The following is a 20,028-nucleotide window of genomic DNA, read 5'->3' as shown; positions in this document are numbered from 1 at the left end:
AGGAGGAAGTGTGGGCCACAGATCCTACTGGGGCTTGTGTGTCTTTTTCCCGGGTGTGTCCTCAACCTTGGCAAAATAAACCTCTGCATCAATTGGGTTCGCCTCAGTCCTTTTCTTTAGTTTCACACTTGACTCGCAGCTCCCTGGAGACCATCTGTGAAACGTAGGTGATAATGACAGTGTCCATCTCTGAGGGCTCCCGGGAGGGCTGGGCAAGGCCATTTGGGCTCAGAGCTGGCCAGGGTGTGTGCTCAGCATGGGGGCACCCTCTGGGGCCAGGAGGCAGGACACAGGCAGACAGGCTCTGCCTGGCTCGGCCCTAACAGGCTTCCTCCGTGTTCCCTCAGTGCACACTTCTTCCTGGAGATAGAAGGGTTTGAGCCCAACCCCACAGTTGCCAAGACCTCTCCTCCTGTCTTCTCCAAGCCCATGGATTCCAACATCCGGCAGTGGTGAGTATGGGCCCCAGCCCAACCCCCTGCCCTGGGCCCAGCCCTCAGCTCCAGCATGTGGCCAGTGACTTGCCCTGGGTCACGGGGCCAGGCCTGGCTGTGGCATGCTACCACTGTCTATTATAAAACTTTATTATTATTATTTATCTTTTTGAGATGGAATGTCGCTCTGTTGCCCAGGCTGGAGTGCAGTGGCCCAATCTCAGCTCACTGCAGCCTCCACCTCCCAGGTTTAAGCGATTCTCCTGCCTCAGCCTCCCAAGTAGCTGGGATTACAGGCACATGCCACCACGCCTGGCTAGTTGTTGTATTTTTAGTAGAGACAATTTAGTAGAGACAGTTTAGTTTCACCATGTTGGCCAGGCTGGTCTCGAACTCCTGACCTCAAGTGATCCACCTGCCTCGGCCTCCCAAAGTGCTGGGATTACATGCATGAGCCACCTCGCCCGGCCCATTTTAAAACTTTAAAACCCTCTCTGTTCCCCCTGCCAACACCTCCAGCATCTCTGGTAACTGTGATGACATGGACTCCCCCCAGTCTCCTCAGGATGATGTGACAGAGACCCCATCCAATCCCAACAGCCCCAGGTAAGTCTGCCCCTCCCCCTCCTCCCACTGTGCCCACCCAGGCTGGGGGTGCCAGAGAGACAGGATCCGGGGCCCTGCAGGAAGGAGAAAGAATCCACCATTCCTGGGGATTGGGACAAGTGGAGTCATGGGTCCATGGCATGTAGGACGTTTACGGGGAAGGAGTGGAGTATTGAATTCTATAAAACCCATTTGTTATGAAACATTCAAACAGCAGGATGCAGTGGAAAAAGAACTGTAGCACGACACCATTTATGTGAACTAAAAATACATAGCCAGGTGCAGGGCTCATACCTGTCATCCCAGCACTTTGGGAGGCTGAGGCAGGAGGATCACGAGGTCAGGAGTTCAAGACAAGCCTGACCAACATGGTGAAACCCCGTCTCTACTAAAAATACAAAACTTAGCTGGGCATGGTGGTGCATGCCTGTAATCCCAGCACTTTGGGAGGCTGAGGCAGGAGGATCATGAGGTCAGGAGTTCAAGACCAGCCTGACCAACGTGGTGAAACCCCGTCTCTACTAAAAATACAAAACTTAGCCGGGCGTGGTGGCGCATGCCTGTAATCCCAGCTACTGAGGAGGCTGAGGCAGGAGAATTGCTTGCACCCTGGAGGTGGAGGTTGTAGTGAGCTGAGATTGTGTCACTGTACTCCAGCCTGGGTGACAGAGCAAGACTCTGTCTCAAAAAAAAAAAAAAGAAAAAAGAAACAAAAGGAGACATCAACGCGTTACCATGGTTGCTTATCTGGAGTGGGAGGACAGGGAGGGATAGATTTTAAAAGTTCAAACAACATAAAATATGAAATCTTATATTTTCAAGGTAATGTCTATTAATAGGCATAGATCCTTCCTGATCATTACTTCATGCATCCAAATATAGGTATTTTGACAAAATGTGATTGCATATGGATTACAAGGGGAGCCTGATGGGTCCACACAGAGCCCAGGAGTTTGCAGGCATCGTGACAGGCATGGGAGATGTTGGCGGCAGGTGCAGCGCCCCGTAGGCAGCTCTGGCGGGGAAAAGGAGAGATTGAGCTTGAGAGGATGTGTGTGTTGAGTTGGAAACATTTTCTGGCTTCAGTGCACACCTGGCCAAGGAAGAGCAGAGGAGGAAAAAGAGGCGGCTGAAGAAGTGCATCTTTGCAGCCGTGTCTGAGGGCTGCGTGGAGGAGTTGGTAGAGTTGCTGGTGGAGCTGCAGGAGCTTTGCAGGCGGCGCCATGATGAGGATGTGCCTGGTGAGTGTCTGAGCCTGGCAGAGGGTGCAGGGCTGGGGGCCCTGCTTGGCTTCTGGTGCCCATTTTCCCCTCCCCTCACCAACCCATGAGGCTGGAGTGTGAGGGGCCTTGAATTCTGGGAGGGACTTTGAACTGGACTCCGAGGAGAATGGGGAACCACAGAAGGGTTTGGGCAGGTGAGAGTCGGGTCTGACTACTGTGTGGAAGATGGGGGGTGAAGCTGGAGAAGGCCACTGTTCAGGCAGGGCCGGGACCCTGAAGCAGGGCTTGAGAAGGGGAACGGTTCTGAGCAGCTCCTCAGCCAGTAGCATTGGCAGGATTTGAGGACCTGGGGAGTGAGGGACGGGGGGTCCAGCATGGTGCCATTTAGACTTGGGTAGCTTGGTGGCTGGTGGAGCCCTGGGTGTCTCGGGGACCAGTGCAGTATCAGGTTGATGGGGAGGCCATGAGCTTTATTTGCAGGCCACGAGGAGGGGGCAGGCTGGAGACAGATTCCAGGGTGGCAGCAGGGGAGTGGACAGTGGGAAGCCATACAGTGGGCAAAGAGCAAAAGGCCTCAGATACGTCATCCATGGGCCACAGAGAGCAAGGAGCCAGCATAGGAGACGGAGGAGAAACAGCTGGAGAGGGAGGAGAGCGGCCAAGTGTAAGGTCTGGGAGTGGAGATGTGGAGCAGGGGCTTGGGGTCTGCGGCTGCAGCAACCACACCCTCTGGGCTGGGAGGGCCAAGGGCAGCCGGGGCCCTCCTGTAACTCCACCCATGGCCCTGCCTGCAGACTTCCTCATGCACAAGGTGACGGCCTCCGACACGGGGAAGACCTGCCTGATGAAGGCCTTGTTAAACATCAACCCCAACACCAAGGAGATCGTGCGGATCCTGCTTGCCTTTGCTGAAGAGAACGACATCCTGGGCAGGTTCATCAATGCCGAGTACACAGAGGAGGCCTATGAAGGTATCCTGCCTGCAGAGGGGCTGTGCAGACAGGAGTCTCTGAGGGTGGGGTATGGGGCCACAGGGCCACTGCTGGCCAGGCCACGTGGAGGCACTGCTGCCACTGAGGAGCCCCAAGCACGTAGCATGGTACCAGGGATGCTTCAGGCAACCCTCTCTTTCTTCCTTCATTCTGCAAATAATTTTGAGCACTGGTTCCATGCCAGGCATTGTTTTTGGCATGGGCATGCACTGGTGAACAAGACAGGTTAAAGCCACTGTTCTAAGGCCGGGCGCGGTGGCTCACGCCTGGAATCCCAGCACTTTGGGAGGCTGAGGCGGGTGGATCACCTGAGGTCCGGAGTTCAAGACCAGCCTGACCAACATGGTGAAACCCCGTCTCTACTAAAAATACAAAAATTAGCCGGGCGTGGTGGCAGGTGCCTGTAATCCCAGCTACTTGGGAGGCTGAGGCAGGAGAATCACCTGAACCCAGGAGGCGGAGGTTGCAGTGAGCCGAGATCGCCATTGCACTCCAGCCTAGTGACAGAGCGGGACTCCATCTCAAAATAAATAAATAAGTAAAGACAGAAAGAAAAAGAAACAAAGAAAAGAAAGAAAGAAAGTCACTGCTCTAAATAAGAAAATTTTAGATTTAAAATATTACGAAAATAAATGGAGATAGTGTGACAGAAAGTGACTGGGGGAGGGCAACTTTAGAGTGGACAGTCAGAGTGGTCATCTTTGGCCTGAGGCCGACATGATGAGAAGGATCAGGGCGAAAGCCCCAAGATGGGATTGAGCTTGGCATGGTTGAGCAATGAAAAGAAGGCTGGAAGTGAGGCAAGAGAGCCGGGCAGGGGCCACCAAAAGTCAACTGTTATCATCATGATCATCATCATCATTAACTGTACCCATTTGGGTCTCAGTTTTGTGGATTTCTTTGTAAGTGGGCCAGAGAGGATGCTGGGAGAGCAAATTTGGGAGAGTGGCTCCCTCCCAGGAAATCCACAGGGGAAAATCAGTAAGATGTGTCTTTATTTGAGTTTTGGAGTCAGTCAACAGCGCTTTACGGTCTTATGAGGTGCTCGTGGCAAAAGCGATTGGCTCAATTATAATTGGATGCCGTCTTGCTAATATGCTGGGGGCACTAGATGTTTGAGCTTTTTTGTTTTTGTTTTTTGACATGGAGTCTCGCTCTGTTGCCTAGGCTGGAGTGCAGTGGCGCGATCTTGGCTCACTGCAACCTCCGCCTCCCAGGTTCAAGCGATTCTCCTGCCTCAGCCTCCCAAGTAACTGGGATTACAGGCACCTGCCACCATGCGTGGCTAATTTTTTTGGATTTTTGGTGGAGACAGGGTTTCACCATTTTGGCCAGGCTGGTCTCAAACTCCCTACCTCAGGTGATCCACCTGCCTTGGCCTCCCAAAGTGCTGGGATTCCAGGCGTGAGCCACCACGCCCTGCCACATTTTAGCTTTTTCCAGGTGGGAGTTTAGCTTTGGCCTTTAATCCTTCTCATGGGAGAAAGTAATTGTGATTTATTATTTGAACTCTGCAGACTTTCAAAAGCATTTTTGTTATATATAAGAAGAAGTCAAGGATTGTGACAAACTAGAAGGTATGGAGTGGAGGAGAGGAAACCTAGGGAAGACTGCTGCAACTGAGTGCTAAACTGCTCACTGAGCTCCCTGGTAGCCAATGCAAAGAGAGAAACTGGATGAACCATATCACATTCTCAGCCTGTCTCTAAGGAGTTGACAGTAGTCCTGCAGACGGGGAGGTTCAGGCCAGTGCCTCAAGCTTGCTTGTCCTAATTTTCCCTTTTCAGTCCCCTTTGTATCCTCCTTTGTTCTTGTCAGTATTGTAGGACTTACGAACTACCCTTTGCTAGCAACATGTTTCCCTTGAGGGCAGGGATGAAGTCTGTTGCTTACAGTTCATTTCCCAGTACCCTTAGGGTCTCACATAAGAGACGCTTAGTACATATTTTTTGGATGAGTGAATGAAAGAAGGTTGTTAGTGTTTCTGTGAAGACTTTGCTGTCCCGGTCACAGATCCTTACCTCTCCCTGTTCTTAGCCTCCCCTTTCCCTCTCCTTTCATGAATCTGCCTCTTGCTGGGGCGAGGAGGTCTGGGAGGCTGTGGGCACCTCCTCTTTCTCTGAATGTTGGGAGGAGATATTTATTCTCGCCTTCCTGGAAACCAACCCCACCACCGTTCTGACCCATCCGCTGGTGCCTTCCTTCCTCTTAGCATTTCCTCCGCCTGGAGCAGAGGGGCTCCAGGACCAGCAGAGTAGCATTCTTCCACACTCTGGGCAGGACCCAAGGTGACCGCTCTGATTGTCCACTGTAAAGTTTCCCTTCCCCAGTCACTTTCTGTCACCCTATCTTCATTTCTTTTCATAGCATTTTTTTTATATCTAAAATAACCTTATTTAGAGCAATGACTTTGTTTATTTATTTATTTATTTATTTTTTGAGATGGAGTTCCGCTGTGTCACCAGGCTGGAGTGCAGTGGCACAACCTCTGCCTCCCGGGTTCAGGTGATTCTCCTGCCTCAGCCTCCCAAGTAGCTGGGACTATAGGCAACTGCCTCGCCTCTCTGAGCCTCAGTTTCCCCACTGGGCAAGGGCGAATATTTCCTCCCTATGCTGCTAAGAGGAACCAATCACAACTTTATTCATATCATTTTAAAGCATTTTATCAGAGGCCTGCAGAGTTTTACTTTTTTAAGCAATTCTTCAATTAAGACATTTTTATTATAAAAATTTTAAACATAAAGTTAAGATATTAGAATAATAAACCTCTACACATCCATCATCAGATTCAATATAACAGTTTCTTTTTATTATTTTACTTTATTTTATTTTATTATCGTTTTTGAGACAGGGTCTCACTCTGCTGGGCAGGCTGGAGTGCAGTGGCGTGACCACGACTCGCTGCAGCCTTAACCTCCCTGGGCTCAGGTAATTTTCCCACCTCAGCCTCCCGAGTAGCTGGGACTGTAGATGCGTGCCACCCCGCCCAGCTAATTTTTCTATTTGTTGCAGGGATAGGGTTTCACCATGTTGCCCAGGCTTGTCTGTAACTCCTGGGCTCAAGCAATCCTCCCGCCTCTGCCTCTCAGTGATGGGATTATAGGCGTGAGCCACCACACCCAGCCTAACAACATCCACGTCACATGAACAGAGTTTCATTGTAAAGCAGCCCAGCATTTTACGTACTTTTTTTTTTTTTTTAAGTCCTTTACCCATATACTTTGTGGAGTTTTCTAGGCCTTTGACATTTGTGTGTGTATATGTGCACACAGAAAAAGTTTTATTTATTTAACATAAAATAGTATCATACTGTCTGTATTCTACAAGTTGGTTTTTTTGATTAACTATTAACCATATGTCTTGGAGCACTTCTTATGCCAAAATATGAAAGTCTAGCTTCTTTTCTCCAGATTAGTCTGCAATTGCGGCTGCACCTTGGCTAATTTCACCACTCCCCCATTGACAGACAGTCAGGTGTTTCCAGCTGTGTTGTGACAATGTCACAGTGCACGATCTTGTCTATGACCCTGTGCACAGGTGCACATATGTTTCGGAAAATATTTTGAATTGGAATATTTGGGTTCAACCGCACGCATATTTAAAGTTATAATAGTGGCCAGGCGCAGTGGCTCATGCCTGTAATCCCAGCACTTTGGGAGGCCAAGGCAGGTGGATCACTTGAGGTCAGGAGTTCCAGACCAGCCTAGCCAACATGGTGAAAACCCATCTCTACTAAAAATACAAAAACTAGTAGGGCGTGGTGGGGCACGCTTGTAATCCCAGCTACTTGGGAGGCTGGGGCAGGAGGATCACTTGAACCTGGGAGGCGGAGGTTGCAGTGAGCTGAGATCGCGCCACTGCACTCCAGCCTGGGCAACAGAGGGAGACTCCATCTCAAAAAAAAAACTTTTTTTTAAATAAATAAAATAAAGTTATAATAGTTATTGCCAAATTTGTCTCTAAAAGATACTCATTTACTCTCTCCCCACAACGGTGTACAGAAATACTCATTCTCCTACTTATCACTAACACTACTAATTATCCTTTTTTTTGTTGTTGTTCTTTTCCAGTCTGGTGGGTGAAAAGGGTTAACTCTTTAGGTTCTAATTTTCATTTTCCTGACCACCAGTGATTCCAAACATCTTTTACTTTGTTTATTCACTGCGTGTATTTTCTCCTCTGTGAGGTGCTTGTTTATAATCTTTTCTCAGTTTTCTTTTAGGCTGTTTGTCTTTCTATTGATTCATAGGCGCTTGTAATATATTATAGACTTTTAAAAACACAATGCCTTTCTATTTTTTTTTTTTTTGAGACGGGGTCTTGCTTTGTTGCCCAGGCTGGAGTGCAGTGGCATGATCTTGGCTCACTGCAAGCTCCACCTCCCGGGTTCACGCCATTCTCCTGCCTCAGCCTCCCGAGTAGCTGGGACTACAGGCGCTCACCATCACGCCCGGCTAGTTTTTTAGTAGAGACGGGGTTTCACCAGGTTAGCCAGGATGGTCTTGATCTCCTGACCTCGTGATCTGCCCGCCTCAGCCTCCCAAAGTGCTGGGATTACAGGTGTGAGCCACCGGGCCTGGCGTGCCTTTTTTTTTTTTTTTTTTTTTTTTAAAGACAGAGTCTTGCTCTCTAGCCCAGGCTGGAGTACAGTGGCGCGATCTCTGCCTCCTGAGTTCAAGTGATTCTCCTGCTTCAACCTCCTGAGTAGCTGGGACTATAGGTGCCTGCCACCACACTTGGCTAATTTTTTTGTATTTTCAGTAGAGATGGGGTTTCTCCATGTGGGCCAGGCTGGTCTCGAACTCCTGACCTCAAGTAATCCACCCGCCTCGGCTTCCCAAAGTGCTGGGATTACAGGTGTAAGCCACTGCGCCAGGCCCTGAAACACATTGCCTTTTTATATATCTCAAATATTTTCCCCAGCCTATCACTTGTCTTTAACTTTCATTAGGATGCATTCGGAAATACAGAAATCTCCGAGGTAGGGGGATTGCTTGAGCCCAGGAATTCAAGACCAGCCTGGGCAACACAGCAAGATCCTGTCTCTACAAAAAATTTAAAAAATAAGCCAGGAGTGGTGGTGCAGGCCTGTAGTCCACACATGTGTGTGTATATATGTACACAGAAATAGTTTTATTTATTTACTTATCTAACATAAAATAGGACCATTATGTCTGTATTCTACAAGTTGCTTTGTTTGATTAACTGTATGTCTTAGAGCATTTCTTATGCCAAATATGAAAGTCTAGCTTTTGGGGGGCTGAGACAGGAGGATCGTTTGAGCCCAGGAGTTCAAGGTTGCAGTGAGCTATGCTCACGCCACTGCACTCCAGCCTGGGTGACACAGCAAGATCCTATGTCAAACATACAAACAAACAAACAAAAAACCAAAAACCCCCAAAACCAAAAACCTTTATGTAAGCAAATATGTCAGCCTTTTCTTTATGGTTTCTGCCTTTTGGATCCTGCTTAAGAAGGTCTTCCCTACCAAAAGGTTAGCTATAAACAAACTTTCTAATGTGTTTTAAAACTTAGTTCTTTAATCCACCAAGACTATGTTTGTTTATGACACAGCGGCAGCTCTTTGGAAACTGCTGTTTCTGTTGGTGCATTTCGAGACCCTTCCCCCACTCCAGCCTTCTGGTCCCTTCCATCTGGAAGTTCTCTGGTCTCCAGCTGACTTAGTGTCTCTCCCGCTACCCTTCTTTCCTCTTGCTGTGTCATAGCATATCATTCACCCACCGCCAGGGCTGGATACCTAGATCTTACCTGAGACACCCTTCTCCCCAGCCGGGCATCCTGAAGGCTCTTTCTCCAGCGGGTCTTTGGGCTTCCTCCTTTCTCCACCCTTCATGTGCCCTCCAACTCCCCTTAGTCCAGGCCTCATCATTTGTTTTTTTTTTTATTTGTTTTTTGAGATGGAGTTTCACTCTTCTTGCCCAGGCTGGAGTGCAATGGACCAATCTCAGCTCACTGCAACCTCTGCCTCCTGGGTTCAAGCGATAGTCCTGCCTCAGCCTCCCAAGTAACTGGGATTACAGGCATGCGCCCCGACGCCTGGCTAATTTTGTATTTTTAGTACAGACCATGTTTCACCATGTTGGTCAGGCTGGTCTCGAACTCCTGACCTCAGGTGATCCACCTGCTTTGGCCTCCCAGTGTGCTGGGATTACAGGCCTCATCATTTCTTTCACTGGTCTCGGCTGCTTCTAACGCATCCTCCACTTTTGCAACCAGAGAGGTCTGAAAACACCCATGCACCAAGCCCTACATTCTCGTCCTGCCAGTTTCCTAATTCAAGGCCTTCTGTGACTCTGGCCCTCAGCACAAGCTCTGCCCTCTTACCCTGGCTGATGAGCTGGCCCCACCCCGCCTCGCTAAACTTCTGAGGTCCCAGGTTAGAGAGCTCTGGGAAGCCCCCTGACGCTCTCTGGCTGTGAAGGGCCCTTGCTCTGGGTACCGCAGCTCCTGCACGCCTCTGAGTCGTAGCACCTCGTTCTCAGTGACACTGTGGGCTTCTTGAGGAAAATAATCGAAATTGCGTCTTGTGCACCCGCTGACCCCCAGCGCCTGGGGCCGGAGCCCGGAGCAGGCGCTCCACAAACATTTCTTGGGTCCGCGCAGGCATGAAGGAAGCAAAGAATAAAGCTGGGATTCCTGGCAGCTGGTGACACAGACCAGGGCTCTGGTTTCCCCGTGGGTTCGGGGAGGGTATGGAGGCCAGAGCGGGTGGGCAAGAGGCCCCGGTTCCCGGCGCTGAGGCTCCCGCGCGTCCCCGCCCGGTCCGCAGGGCAGACGGCGCTGAACATCGCCATCGAGCGGCGGCAGGGGGACATCGCAGCCGTGCTCATCGCCGCCGGCGCCGACGTCAACGCGCACGCCAAGGGGGCCTTCTTCAACCCCAAGTACCAACACGAAGGCTTCTACTTCGGTGGGTGCCGCCCCCGCCCGGTGCGGAGTCTGGGAGGAGGGAGGAGGGAGACGGGAGAGGAAGGGAGGGAAGGGGGAGGAGGGAAGAAGGGAGGAGGGAGGAAGGAAGAGGGAAGGAGGAAGGAAGTGAGGAGGGAGAGGGAGGAAGGAAGGAGGGAGAGGGAGGAAGGAAGGGGGAAGCAGGAAGGAGGGAGGAGGGAGAGGGAGGAGGGAGGAAGGAAGCAGGAAGGATGAGGGAGGAAGGAAGAGGGAAGCAGGAAGGAGGGAGGAGGGAGAGGGGAGGAAGGATGAAGGGGGGAGGAAGGATGAAGGAGGAAGGAAGGGAGGAGGGAGAGGAAGGAAGGGAGGAGGAGGAAGGAGGGGGAGGGAGGGAGGAGGGAGGAAGGGAGGAGGGAGGAGGGAGAGGGAGGGAGGAGGAGGAAGGAGGGGGGAGGGAGGAGGGAGGCAGGAGACAGAAGGGAGAAGGAGGAGGGAGAGGGAGGAAGGGAGAGGGAGAAAGGGAGGAGGAAGGAGGGCGGAGGGAGAGAAAGGAAGGAAGGAGGGAGGAAGGGAGGGGCCACCCCGCTTTGAGCTCCACCCGCACTGTCCCTGCCTTAAAAGGCTCTGGTGCCCCAGAGGGGCAGGAGGGGAGGAGGCTGGGCATGTCCATCTGAGCAGGACACCAGGGTGGACCAGAGAAGGAGGGGCTGGGAGGAGGTGCTGGGGGAGGAGTCCATGTTCCGGTGGTGTCACCTGGTGGTCTTAGAAGCATTGTCCTGGGCAGCCCTCTGAGGGAACAGAGGCCTGGGAGGGAGGCTGAGGGGGCAGCCCCATTTTACAGGCGAGGAGATGGCTCTGTGAAGGGAAAGGACTTGCCCCAGGGTAGCAGGGCATTGACTTAGGTGTCCTGGCCTCCAGCTCTGACCTCTGTGCCAGGGCCCAGTGCATCTCAGGACTGCAGACAGGGAGTCGAGAGTGAGAGGGCAGAACTCCCCTGCCTCACAAGTCGCAGAGTCCAGAAGCAATTGGGGTTAGGATGCTCTAGGAAAAAAAAAAAAATTGAAATGCATCATTTAGATATAGTGAAAGTCACCCGTGTTAGAGGACAGTTCTGTTCATTTTCACAGTGCGTCGAGTTGGTTCACCACCACTGCAGTCAGAACAGGGAACAAATGGCTCCGTCACACACAAAAACTTCTCTAACTTTGTTGCAGAGGAGACCCCTCCTGCCACCCAGTCTTGCCTGACTGATGATCACCCATCTGTTTTCTCTTCTGGGTGTTATTTTTTTTATTTTTATTTTTTTAATGGAGTCTCACTCTGTTGCCCAGGCTGCTGGAGTGCAGTGGTGCCATCTGGCTCACTGCAGCCTCTGCCTCCTGGGTTCAAGCGATTCTCATGCTGCAGCCTCCTGAGTAGCTGGGACTATCTTCTGGGTGGTTTTTTAATCAGCAGGACTAGCTAGTCTGTGCTCTGGGCAGCCCTGCGTGTCCAGGTGTGGGTGTCCTGGAAAACGGGGTCTTGTCCAGTTCATCGTGTGTCCCCATTGCCCTGCATAGCAGCTGGTTGGACCTGGTGTTGGGAAGCATTTGTTGGGTGGGGCGAGGAGAGGGGAGGCAGCTGAAGACCTGGTGTCCGGGGCTGGTCGTGTCCCAGGCTTGCTGTGTGACCTCATGTGAGTCACTTGCCTTATTTTTTCTTAACAAGCATTTATTGGGCACTTACTGTCTACATCAGGCACTGTTCTAGGTACTTGAAATGTATCGGTGAACAAAATAGAGATCCTTGCCCTCATGGAACTTACATTCTAGACAGGGAGAGACCATCGGTAATAAGCACTATAAATAAGAATTTTATATACTATGATACGAAATGATAAGTGCTCTTAAAAAATACAAAGTAGACCGAGTGCAGTGACTCACATCTGTAATCCCAGCACTTTGGGAGGCCAAGGCAGGTGGATCACGAGGTCAGGAGTTCAAGACCATCCTGGCCAACATGGGGAAACCCCATCACTACTAAAAATACAAAAATTAGCCGGGCGTGGTGGCGGGCGCCTGTAGTCCCAGCTACTCGGGAGGCTGAGGCAGGAGAATAGCTTGAACCCGGGAGGCAGAGGTTGCAGTGAGGCGAGATCGCACCACTGCACTCCAGCCTGGCGATAGAGTAGGACTCCGTCTCAAAAAAAAAAAGTAAAGCAGAGGACAAGGAACCAAGAGTTCTGTCTGGGACAAGAGGAGGGTGGATTTTAATTTTAAATAGAGTGGTTAGGGTGGCTCACTGAAAGGTGACGTTTGAGCAAGGACTTGAAGGAGGTGAGGGAGAAAGTGACTGGGCTATCTACAGGCAGAGGGGACAGCCGAGCGAAGGCCCCCAGGCCACGTGTTGGAGGAGGTGGAAAAAGGCCGTTGTAGCAGGAGGGAGTGAGTGATGGAGAGAGGAGGTCAGAGTATGCAGGGCTTTGTGGGCTGTCATTGGAACCTGTGCTTTCATTCTGGGGGAGGCACTAACAGGTTGGTCTGGCTGCTGTGCTGAGCAGAGTATTAAAGGGCCAGGGTGGAGGCAGGGAGGCCAGTTAGGAGGCTACCGCAGTGATCTAGCTTCACTCTTCCCCGTAGAAGCGGAAGATGGGGAGAGGGCTAGGGAACCTGAGGTGCCCATCCTGCTGAGATAGGATATGGGCCCCGGTCCTGGGGCTTGGGGGACGCTGCTTCCGGCCCATGAGAGAACCAAGCTTCAGTGCGCTCATCCCCCAGGTGAGACGCCCCTGGCCCTGGCAGCATGCACCAACCAGCCCGAGATTGTGCAGCTGCTGATGGAGCACGAGCAGACGGACATCACCTCGCAGGACTCACGAGGCAACAACATCCTTCACGCCCTGGTGACCGTGGCCGAGGACTTCAAGACACAGAACGACTTTGTGAAGCGCATGTACGACATGATACTACTGCGGAGTGGCAACTGGGAGCTGGAGACCACTCGCAACAACGATGGCCTCACGCCGCTGCAGCTGGCCGCCAAGATGGGCAAGGCGGAGGTGGGGCCGTGGGGCGCGGGGAGGCGGGAGGTCGGGAGGTCAGGAGGTACAGCTGCCACTCTCTCAGCCCCGGGGGCCTTACTGGGGATTCACAAACCACAGCCTCAGCCTTGAGAAGGTCCCAGCCTTGGGTCTAGAACTGCAGTGGCGTGGCGGCCCGAGGCAGGTTTGTTCTGAGGGGCCACGCGGAGCTGGTGCGATGCAGCCCACTCTCTAGTCTTCAGTCCCTAATACGCTGCATTTCCATCTCTTGTCCTGGAAGGGCTAGGCTGGGGGAGCCTGAGGCTGAGGTGACACAGTAGCCCCAGCAGTGGGTGGCCCTTGGGGCCTTCTGCCTCTCACGAGGACGGGAGTTCCAGAATGGCTGCTGCGGGCGCAGGGCTAATATGCTGCCATTTCCCAATTGTGGAGAGACCCCAGCCTGTTTGTGCGGTTGGAACTCTGTGCCAGGTCCCCAGCCAAGAGTGTGGCCGCTTTAGGCCCTTCTTGCCTTGTGTGATGTGGCTGAGAAATCGAGGCTTGGCTGGGAGCCTTGGTGAAGACTTGAGCAGGGCTGGACTCAGATCTCTTTCAGGGGCCGGTGTCATGGCTTGGTCTGAGATGTTCTTCTCAGGGGACTGATTCTGGGGTCCAAGCGTGTTCCTCAGCCTCACTGTCTCTACGCTCTGCGAGGAGGCTGTGGCTCCTGGGACGCCATCAGAGGACACTGGGGGGTGGTGGCTGTTGAGTAATCGCAGCTGTGCCAGCCTCAGGGTACCCGCCTCCCTGGTCAGCTGCCCCGAGGGCCTTGGTCCTGTCCCAAGTGGTCAGGGCTGGGGCCCACAAGGGGCCTTTTGATTCTCCTGTGGGGGAGGAGGAGATGGAGAACGGCTTCAACAGAGGAGGAATTGTGTGTCTGCCTCCCCGCAGCTCCTGCCTACCCTCAGGGTCACAGCTTGCTGGGGCTTTGAAGAGTCAGCTTGTGGTTGCAGAAGGAGCCTTCTCCAAGGCCATCTTCCCTGTGTGCCACTGTGGCGGGTGCTGTCCCTGCCACCCCAGCCCAGGGAGGAGGCTTCCTGCGTGGAGCATGGTCTCAGGATCCCCTTATTTTCCAGGGGACAGTGTGCCCGCTGTGGCCGGCCCGGGGGAGGCACCTGTCTCCCGCTTCCTTCCTCTGTTCCGTGTCCTCCAGAAAACTTTTCTGGATGCTGCCCAGCTTGGCCACTGTCCTGGGGCTTTTATAGGCTGGGGTGCGGGGCGGAGAGACCTGGCCTTATCCCTAGAAGCTCTCTGCCTGGGCTCTCATGACAGATGGGATGGGAACCCAGTGGGTCTTGTGAGGCCAGGTCTCTGACACTGTCCTTCCCAACAGTCCCTTCCTCTTGGGTCTTGAGTTGGTGTCCTTGGAAGTCCATGTCTCATCCTGGGGTAACCCAGGGCTCAGCTTTTTGGAAGTAGGAAGCCAGAGACAGCGGCTCTGTGTCCAGCCTGCACTTTGGAGCCAGCCAGGAAGCTTCACAAATACAGACTCCTGGGTCCCACCCTGGATATTTCGATTTCATTGGTTGATGCTGTGGGAATTTTTGGGTTTTTTTTGTTTGTTTGTTTTGTTTTGTTTTGTTTTGTTTTTTTTGAGACTAGAGTCTCACTTCATTGCCCAGGCTGGAGTGCAGTGGCACAATCATGGCTCATGGCAACCTCCACCTCCCAGGTTCAAGCGACTCTCCTGCCTCAGCCTCCTGAGTAGCTGGGGTTACAGGCGCCTGCCACCACACCCAGCTAATTTTTGTATTTTTAGTAGAGACAGGATTCCACCATGTTGGCCAGGCTGGTCTCGAACTCCTGACCTCAAATGATCCACCCGCCTCGGCCTCCCAAAGTGCTGGGATTACAGGCGTGAGCTACTGCACCTGGCCATGCTGTGGGAATTTCTAAGTTTCCCAGCAGCCCTAACATGCAGCAGAGTTTGAGGATCACTGGCCTACCGAAGTCCCACGGGCCTCCCTGTAGGGCGTGGTGTCTCTCGTCACCATCTGCCTGGCCAGAGTGGTGAGCCACAGCTGGAGGAGTCTTGGCTTAGGGTGGGCTGGGGACGCTGAGAACACTTCTGGCTTCTTCTCAAGTCCAGAGCAAATGGAAACTGTTTCTAAAAAATCATCAGTGCCTGGATTTTTCACTGAACCGGGTCCCCAGCTGGCGTGAGGCATTTCAAGCTGATTGTGCAGCTTGCTGCAGCCTGTGAAGAATCTTCACACCTTTTGTCCCTGGTATTCACAGCCCCCAGTGAGATGGGCGGAACAGCAAGCTTTGTGCGCATTCCACAGATAAAGACGGGGCCCAGGGGCCATGGCGCCAGGCGCAGAGGCAGGTCTCTACCCATTCTGGGCGGGTGTATCCCCTGGGCCCAGCCAGCCTCTGGCTGGTCCAGCCCTGTTGGCCTCAAGCCCCTGTTCTGCAGCTGATGGTTGTTCCTCCTCCTGTCCCAGATCCTGAAGTACATCCTCAGTCGTGAGATCAAGGAGAAGCGGCTCCGGAGCCTGTCCAGGAAGTTCACCGACTGGGCGTACGGACCCGTGTCGTCCTCCCTCTACGACCTTACCAACGTGGACACCACCACGGAGAACTCAGTGCTGGAAATCACTGTCTACAACACCAACATCGACGTGGGTCTCCTGCACAGGCGGGGAAGGGCAGGGAGAAGAGGGCTGGACCTCAGGCCAGGGGCTGAGAGGACGCTGGGAAGACCCAGTGCTGCCAGCTCCATCCCTCGGCATCTGCATACCCCACTCTGTTGCCTCAGTGAGCAGAGTCAGGCACAGAAAAGGCGAGGCCTGGGACAGATGCTGGGCCCGACTCTTCCTGATTGACCTTGGACTGTAGACCTGAGTGGTGGTGGCGGGGGCGGTGGGCGGGGGGTCTTCTGGACCGAGTATCCAGGGCTGTTTGGGTGTGGGTGTGGGTGATGGGATGATTGGGGTTGATCCTTTCCATATTGTTTCTCTCCCACCCCCCGTTGGTGTATACGGCCAGGCTTAGAATTCTTTCTTCCCCAAAACCTGGTCCCAAATGAGGGTCAGAGAGTGCACTGAGGAGCAATCAGGGGGCCTTCCTGGAGGAGGCTAGAGGGGAGAGTTCGGTGCAACTGGAGGTGAAGAGAGGAGCAGCTATGAGAGGTGTTCAGCTCTTGGGGGCAGTGAGGCAGCAGGCTGGGTCTTCCTCCTTCATACTTTACCAAGAGTCATGCTTCCCAGAGTCCCCTTGCCTTGGGTCTTCCCAGACCCTCACAGCAGCCTGGTTGGTAGGGCAGGGATTGTTAGCAGTTTTATCGGTGAGGAGTCTGAGGCCCAGAGAGGGTCAGGGGCTGTCCTAAAGTCACACAGCGAAGGAGGAGCAAACTGGGACTGGAACCCCTGCCACCACCTCCTGCCCGCTTCTATCCTCCACTTTCTGCTGTGCATCGGGTCCTCCTGCTGCAAGCCCGGGCTCCTGCGGCCTCTGACTGCTGCCCTGGTACCCTGGGGAGGAGCTTCAGGAGCCGGAAATCACCCTCCCAGCATTTCCAGCCAGACCAGTCCATCGGGCATAATGATGGGCCCCTTCTGCAGCACTGACTCAGAGCTCCCGCAGGCCTTTAGAAAATGGTCCCTCCCTCTCTCCCTCATCTCCATGGTGACTGGTGGCATTCTACCCCTAGAACCGGCACGAGATGCTGACCCTGGAGCCGCTGCACACGCTGCTGCATATGAAGTGGAAGAAGTTTGCCAAGCACATGTTCTTTCTGTCCTTCTGCTTTTATTTCTTCTACAACATCACCCTGACCCTCGTCTCGTACTACCGCCCCCGGGAGGAGGAGGTACGTGGGCCCCTTGGAGGGGGAAAATGGGGCCGTCAGAGCTGGAGGGGCTTGGAGCTGCCCCACGTGCAGATGGGAAAACTGAGGCCCAGAGAGACCAGGAGATTGGGCGGGGTCCCCCAGTTGTCCTTCGCGCTTCCCAGGGAACTGAATATGTCTTCAGTGCTTAGCCTGGGCTAAGCCCCAGGTGCCGGGTCCCAAGGGCAGACCCGTGCTGGGAGGAAAGTTGGAGAATTCGGAGACTCAGGCCCTGCACAGGGTCTCTGTCTATAAATATAGAACTAGCTGGGTGTTTCTGCTGTGAGGGCTGCAGGAAACGGGAGGAGGATAAGCTCTCCCTGCCTGCTGGGCCTCGGTTTCCCATGCGTCACGTGGGGCACAGAGCCTTGGCTTTATTTAACGGTGCTGTGAGGCCATGTTGAGTGCCTGGATATGGACGGGTTCTGGAAAGGCTATTGCAATGGAGTGTGAGGGTTGTTAGCACGGATTGGATGATACTCTTCGTTGTAGAGTTCTGGGTTTCCATCAAGGGTGAGGAGAGTCAGGGTCAGGGAGCTGCTCTTCCTTCTCTTGCCCTGTACAGAGATCAGGTTTCATGCTGGTCTCTGGCCCGGCTTGAGTGTTTCACCTGGGTTTTGGTCCCTCTAGAGTTGGTGCCAGCCCTGTCCTCCTTACTTCCTATACTGACCACCCCTCTTCTTTCCCTGCAGGCCGTCCCGCACCCCTTGGCCCTGACCCACAAGATGGGGTGGCTGCAGCTCCTAGGGAGGATGTTTGTGCTCATCTGGGCCATGTGCATCGCTGTAAAAGAGGTAAGTGGGCCACCCGGCCCTTCCAGACCGCCCCGTGAGGCAGGCAGGTGACAGCCTCCATTCCTCTCTGCTCTGCCATTACTGCTGGGGGGTTCTGGGGAGGCGTTTCCTTCCCAAGCCTTACCTTTCTGAGTTATAACATGGGAAAAAATGGATAAGGCTGGCCTATCGTACCTACTTCATCCATCTACTTCTCTATCCATCTGCCCAACTATCTGCCATTTATCTACCTTCCCAGCCACTCAGTGTCCCTTGTCCTCTTCCACCCCCATCCACCCATCCGATCACCTGCCCTCTTTCATGGACCCAGCCACTCATTCATCCATTCACATGTCCACTCATCCTTACTGACCATCCTTCTATCCTTTATCCGACCATCTTTCCATCTCTCCATCTGTCCATCCGTCCATCCATCCATCCATCCATCCTTCCATCCATCCATCCATCCATCCATCCATCCACCCATCCATCCATCCATCCTTCCATCCATCCAATGAATCAACACATATAATCTGAGCACCTTCTATATATGTGTGGCCCTGGAGGAGGTGACAGGGTTGGGACGAGTTTGCCCTCTTTGAATTCACAGCCTGGTGGGGGACATAGCATGGGCATAAATATCAAGACTTTATGATAGACCGAAAAAGACCCTAAGCTGGGTTCAGATCAGTGTTCAGAGAAAGGGAGGTGACTTTTATCTGGGGACAGGGAATGGTAGAGATGCTTGAAGGCAGAGATGGCACTTACTCTGGTGGGGTAGGATTGGGCACGAGGACGATGAGGACAAGGTCATTACAGGGTGGATATGGGGAACAGCATGAGCAAAGGCTCGGAGGCTGGAACCCTAGGCTGGATGTGGGGAATGGAAGGCGGCTGTAGTGATAGTACCGCTTTGCAGGTTCTGGGGTGAGGATGGGGTAAGGAGTGAGGGAGGTGAGAAGATTTGAGGGAGCGTTCACCTTCACCGTGGAGGTGCCTACGCCCCCCAGGCACAGGTCCCCTTTCAGATCCGCCACCTGGACTCTAGCTGGGCCTTTGCACATTCAACCCTCACTGAGTCTTGGTCCTGGGGAAGCACCCTCTGCTCAGCTCCCCCGCTGAGGGCCATGAAGAAGGTGCACTGTTTCTTTCCTTCCTGGCCTTAGGGCATTGCCATCTTCCTGCTGAGACCCTCGGATCTGCAGTCCATCCTCTCAGATGCCTGGTTCCACTTTGTCTTGTAAGTAGGTCTGGCCCCTTGGTTATCGCCTCACAGGCAGGGTTGACGTCCTGTATGGTGGCTGCCGTGTCCGCCTCTTGAACAAATATCCTACTGTGCCACGGTGTCCCAGTCACTCTGCCATGGTTACACGCCAGGGGTCTCCTCTCTTCCTCCTAGTAGGAGACACGTAAATGCCCATGGAGAAGGTCAGAAAACTTCAGGGCTGTCGGGCCCAGTGGCTCACGCCTGTAATTCCAGCACTCTGGGAGGCTGAGATGGTGGTGATGGCCAACTCTACCCATCACAGAGCCCCATGTGGAAGGCAGCATGGAGTGGAGAAGGCAGGAACAGGCTTAGCAGTCCTGTTTACATTGTTGTTTTTTTTTTTTTAGTTGAGATGGAGTTTTACTCTTGTTGCCCAGGCTGGAGTGCAATGGCGTGACCTCAGCTCACTGCAACCTCCACCTCCCAGGTTCAAGCGATTCTCCTGCCTCAGCCTCCTGAGTAGCTGGGATTACAGACGTGCACCATCACACCTGGCTACTTTTTGTATTTTTAGTAGAGACAGGGTTTCGCCATGTTGGTCAGGCTGGTCTTGAACTCCTGACCTCAAGTGATCTGCCCACCTCAGCCTCGCAGAGTGCTGGGATTCCAGGCGTGAGCTCCTGCGCCGGCCTCTTCTGCTTCTTATTTGTTTTGTTAGTGTGGAGGGAGACATTCTTCATTTCAGTCTAAAATGCAGTTGATGAATTAGATGGTTTTTCTTACAATCGTGCCTGTGTTGTGACTTTGGTTAGCTATTTTATAATTTTGGAAACTGTCTGATGTTATAAGACAGTGTTTTTATCCAGATGTCTGCATGACGGATGTTATGCAGATATCTGCATGTGACTGTGTAGGAGTAGATATTGATTTTGTATGTTTGCGATATATTGTACTTAAAAACATTTTAACTGTGGGCCGGGCATGATGGGTCATGCTT

General features: G+C 53.0%; 1 protein-coding gene across 3 annotated transcripts in view; it reads left to right on the top strand.

Annotated features, from left to right (window-relative positions):
• TRPV3 (transient receptor potential cation channel subfamily V member 3) overlaps positions 1 to 20,028 on the top strand; it is a 37,915-nt gene that overhangs the window by 2,463 nt on the left and 15,424 nt on the right. For 2 of the 3 annotated variants that reach the window (XM_034941277.3, XM_034941278.3), the window contains exons 2-11: positions 348 to 452; positions 954 to 1,040; positions 2,127 to 2,281; positions 3,058 to 3,234; positions 10,046 to 10,186; positions 12,921 to 13,201; positions 15,667 to 15,843; positions 16,875 to 17,033; positions 17,744 to 17,845; positions 18,991 to 19,064. In XM_034941277.3, the coding sequence (XP_034797168.2) occupies positions 348 to 452; positions 954 to 1,040; positions 2,127 to 2,281; positions 3,058 to 3,234; positions 10,046 to 10,186; positions 12,921 to 13,201; positions 15,667 to 15,843; positions 16,875 to 17,033; positions 17,744 to 17,845; positions 18,991 to 19,064 (1,458 nt within the window). Of the gene's footprint in view, positions 1 to 347; positions 453 to 953; positions 1,041 to 1,351; positions 2,282 to 3,057; positions 3,235 to 10,045; positions 10,187 to 12,920; positions 13,202 to 15,666; positions 15,844 to 16,874; positions 17,034 to 17,743; positions 17,846 to 18,990; positions 19,065 to 20,028 lie in introns of those variants that run through there. The other variant, XM_055101365.2, reaches the window with a different exon arrangement.

The sequence above is a fragment of the Pan paniscus genome, chromosome 19, assembly GCF_029289425.2.
Source record: "Pan paniscus chromosome 19, NHGRI_mPanPan1-v2.0_pri, whole genome shotgun sequence".
In the NCBI taxonomy this organism is placed as follows: domain Eukaryota; kingdom Metazoa; phylum Chordata; class Mammalia; order Primates; family Hominidae; genus Pan; species Pan paniscus.
The sequence above is the reverse complement of the archived record's forward strand: the minus strand, read 5'-3'. Positions and strand labels throughout refer to the sequence as shown.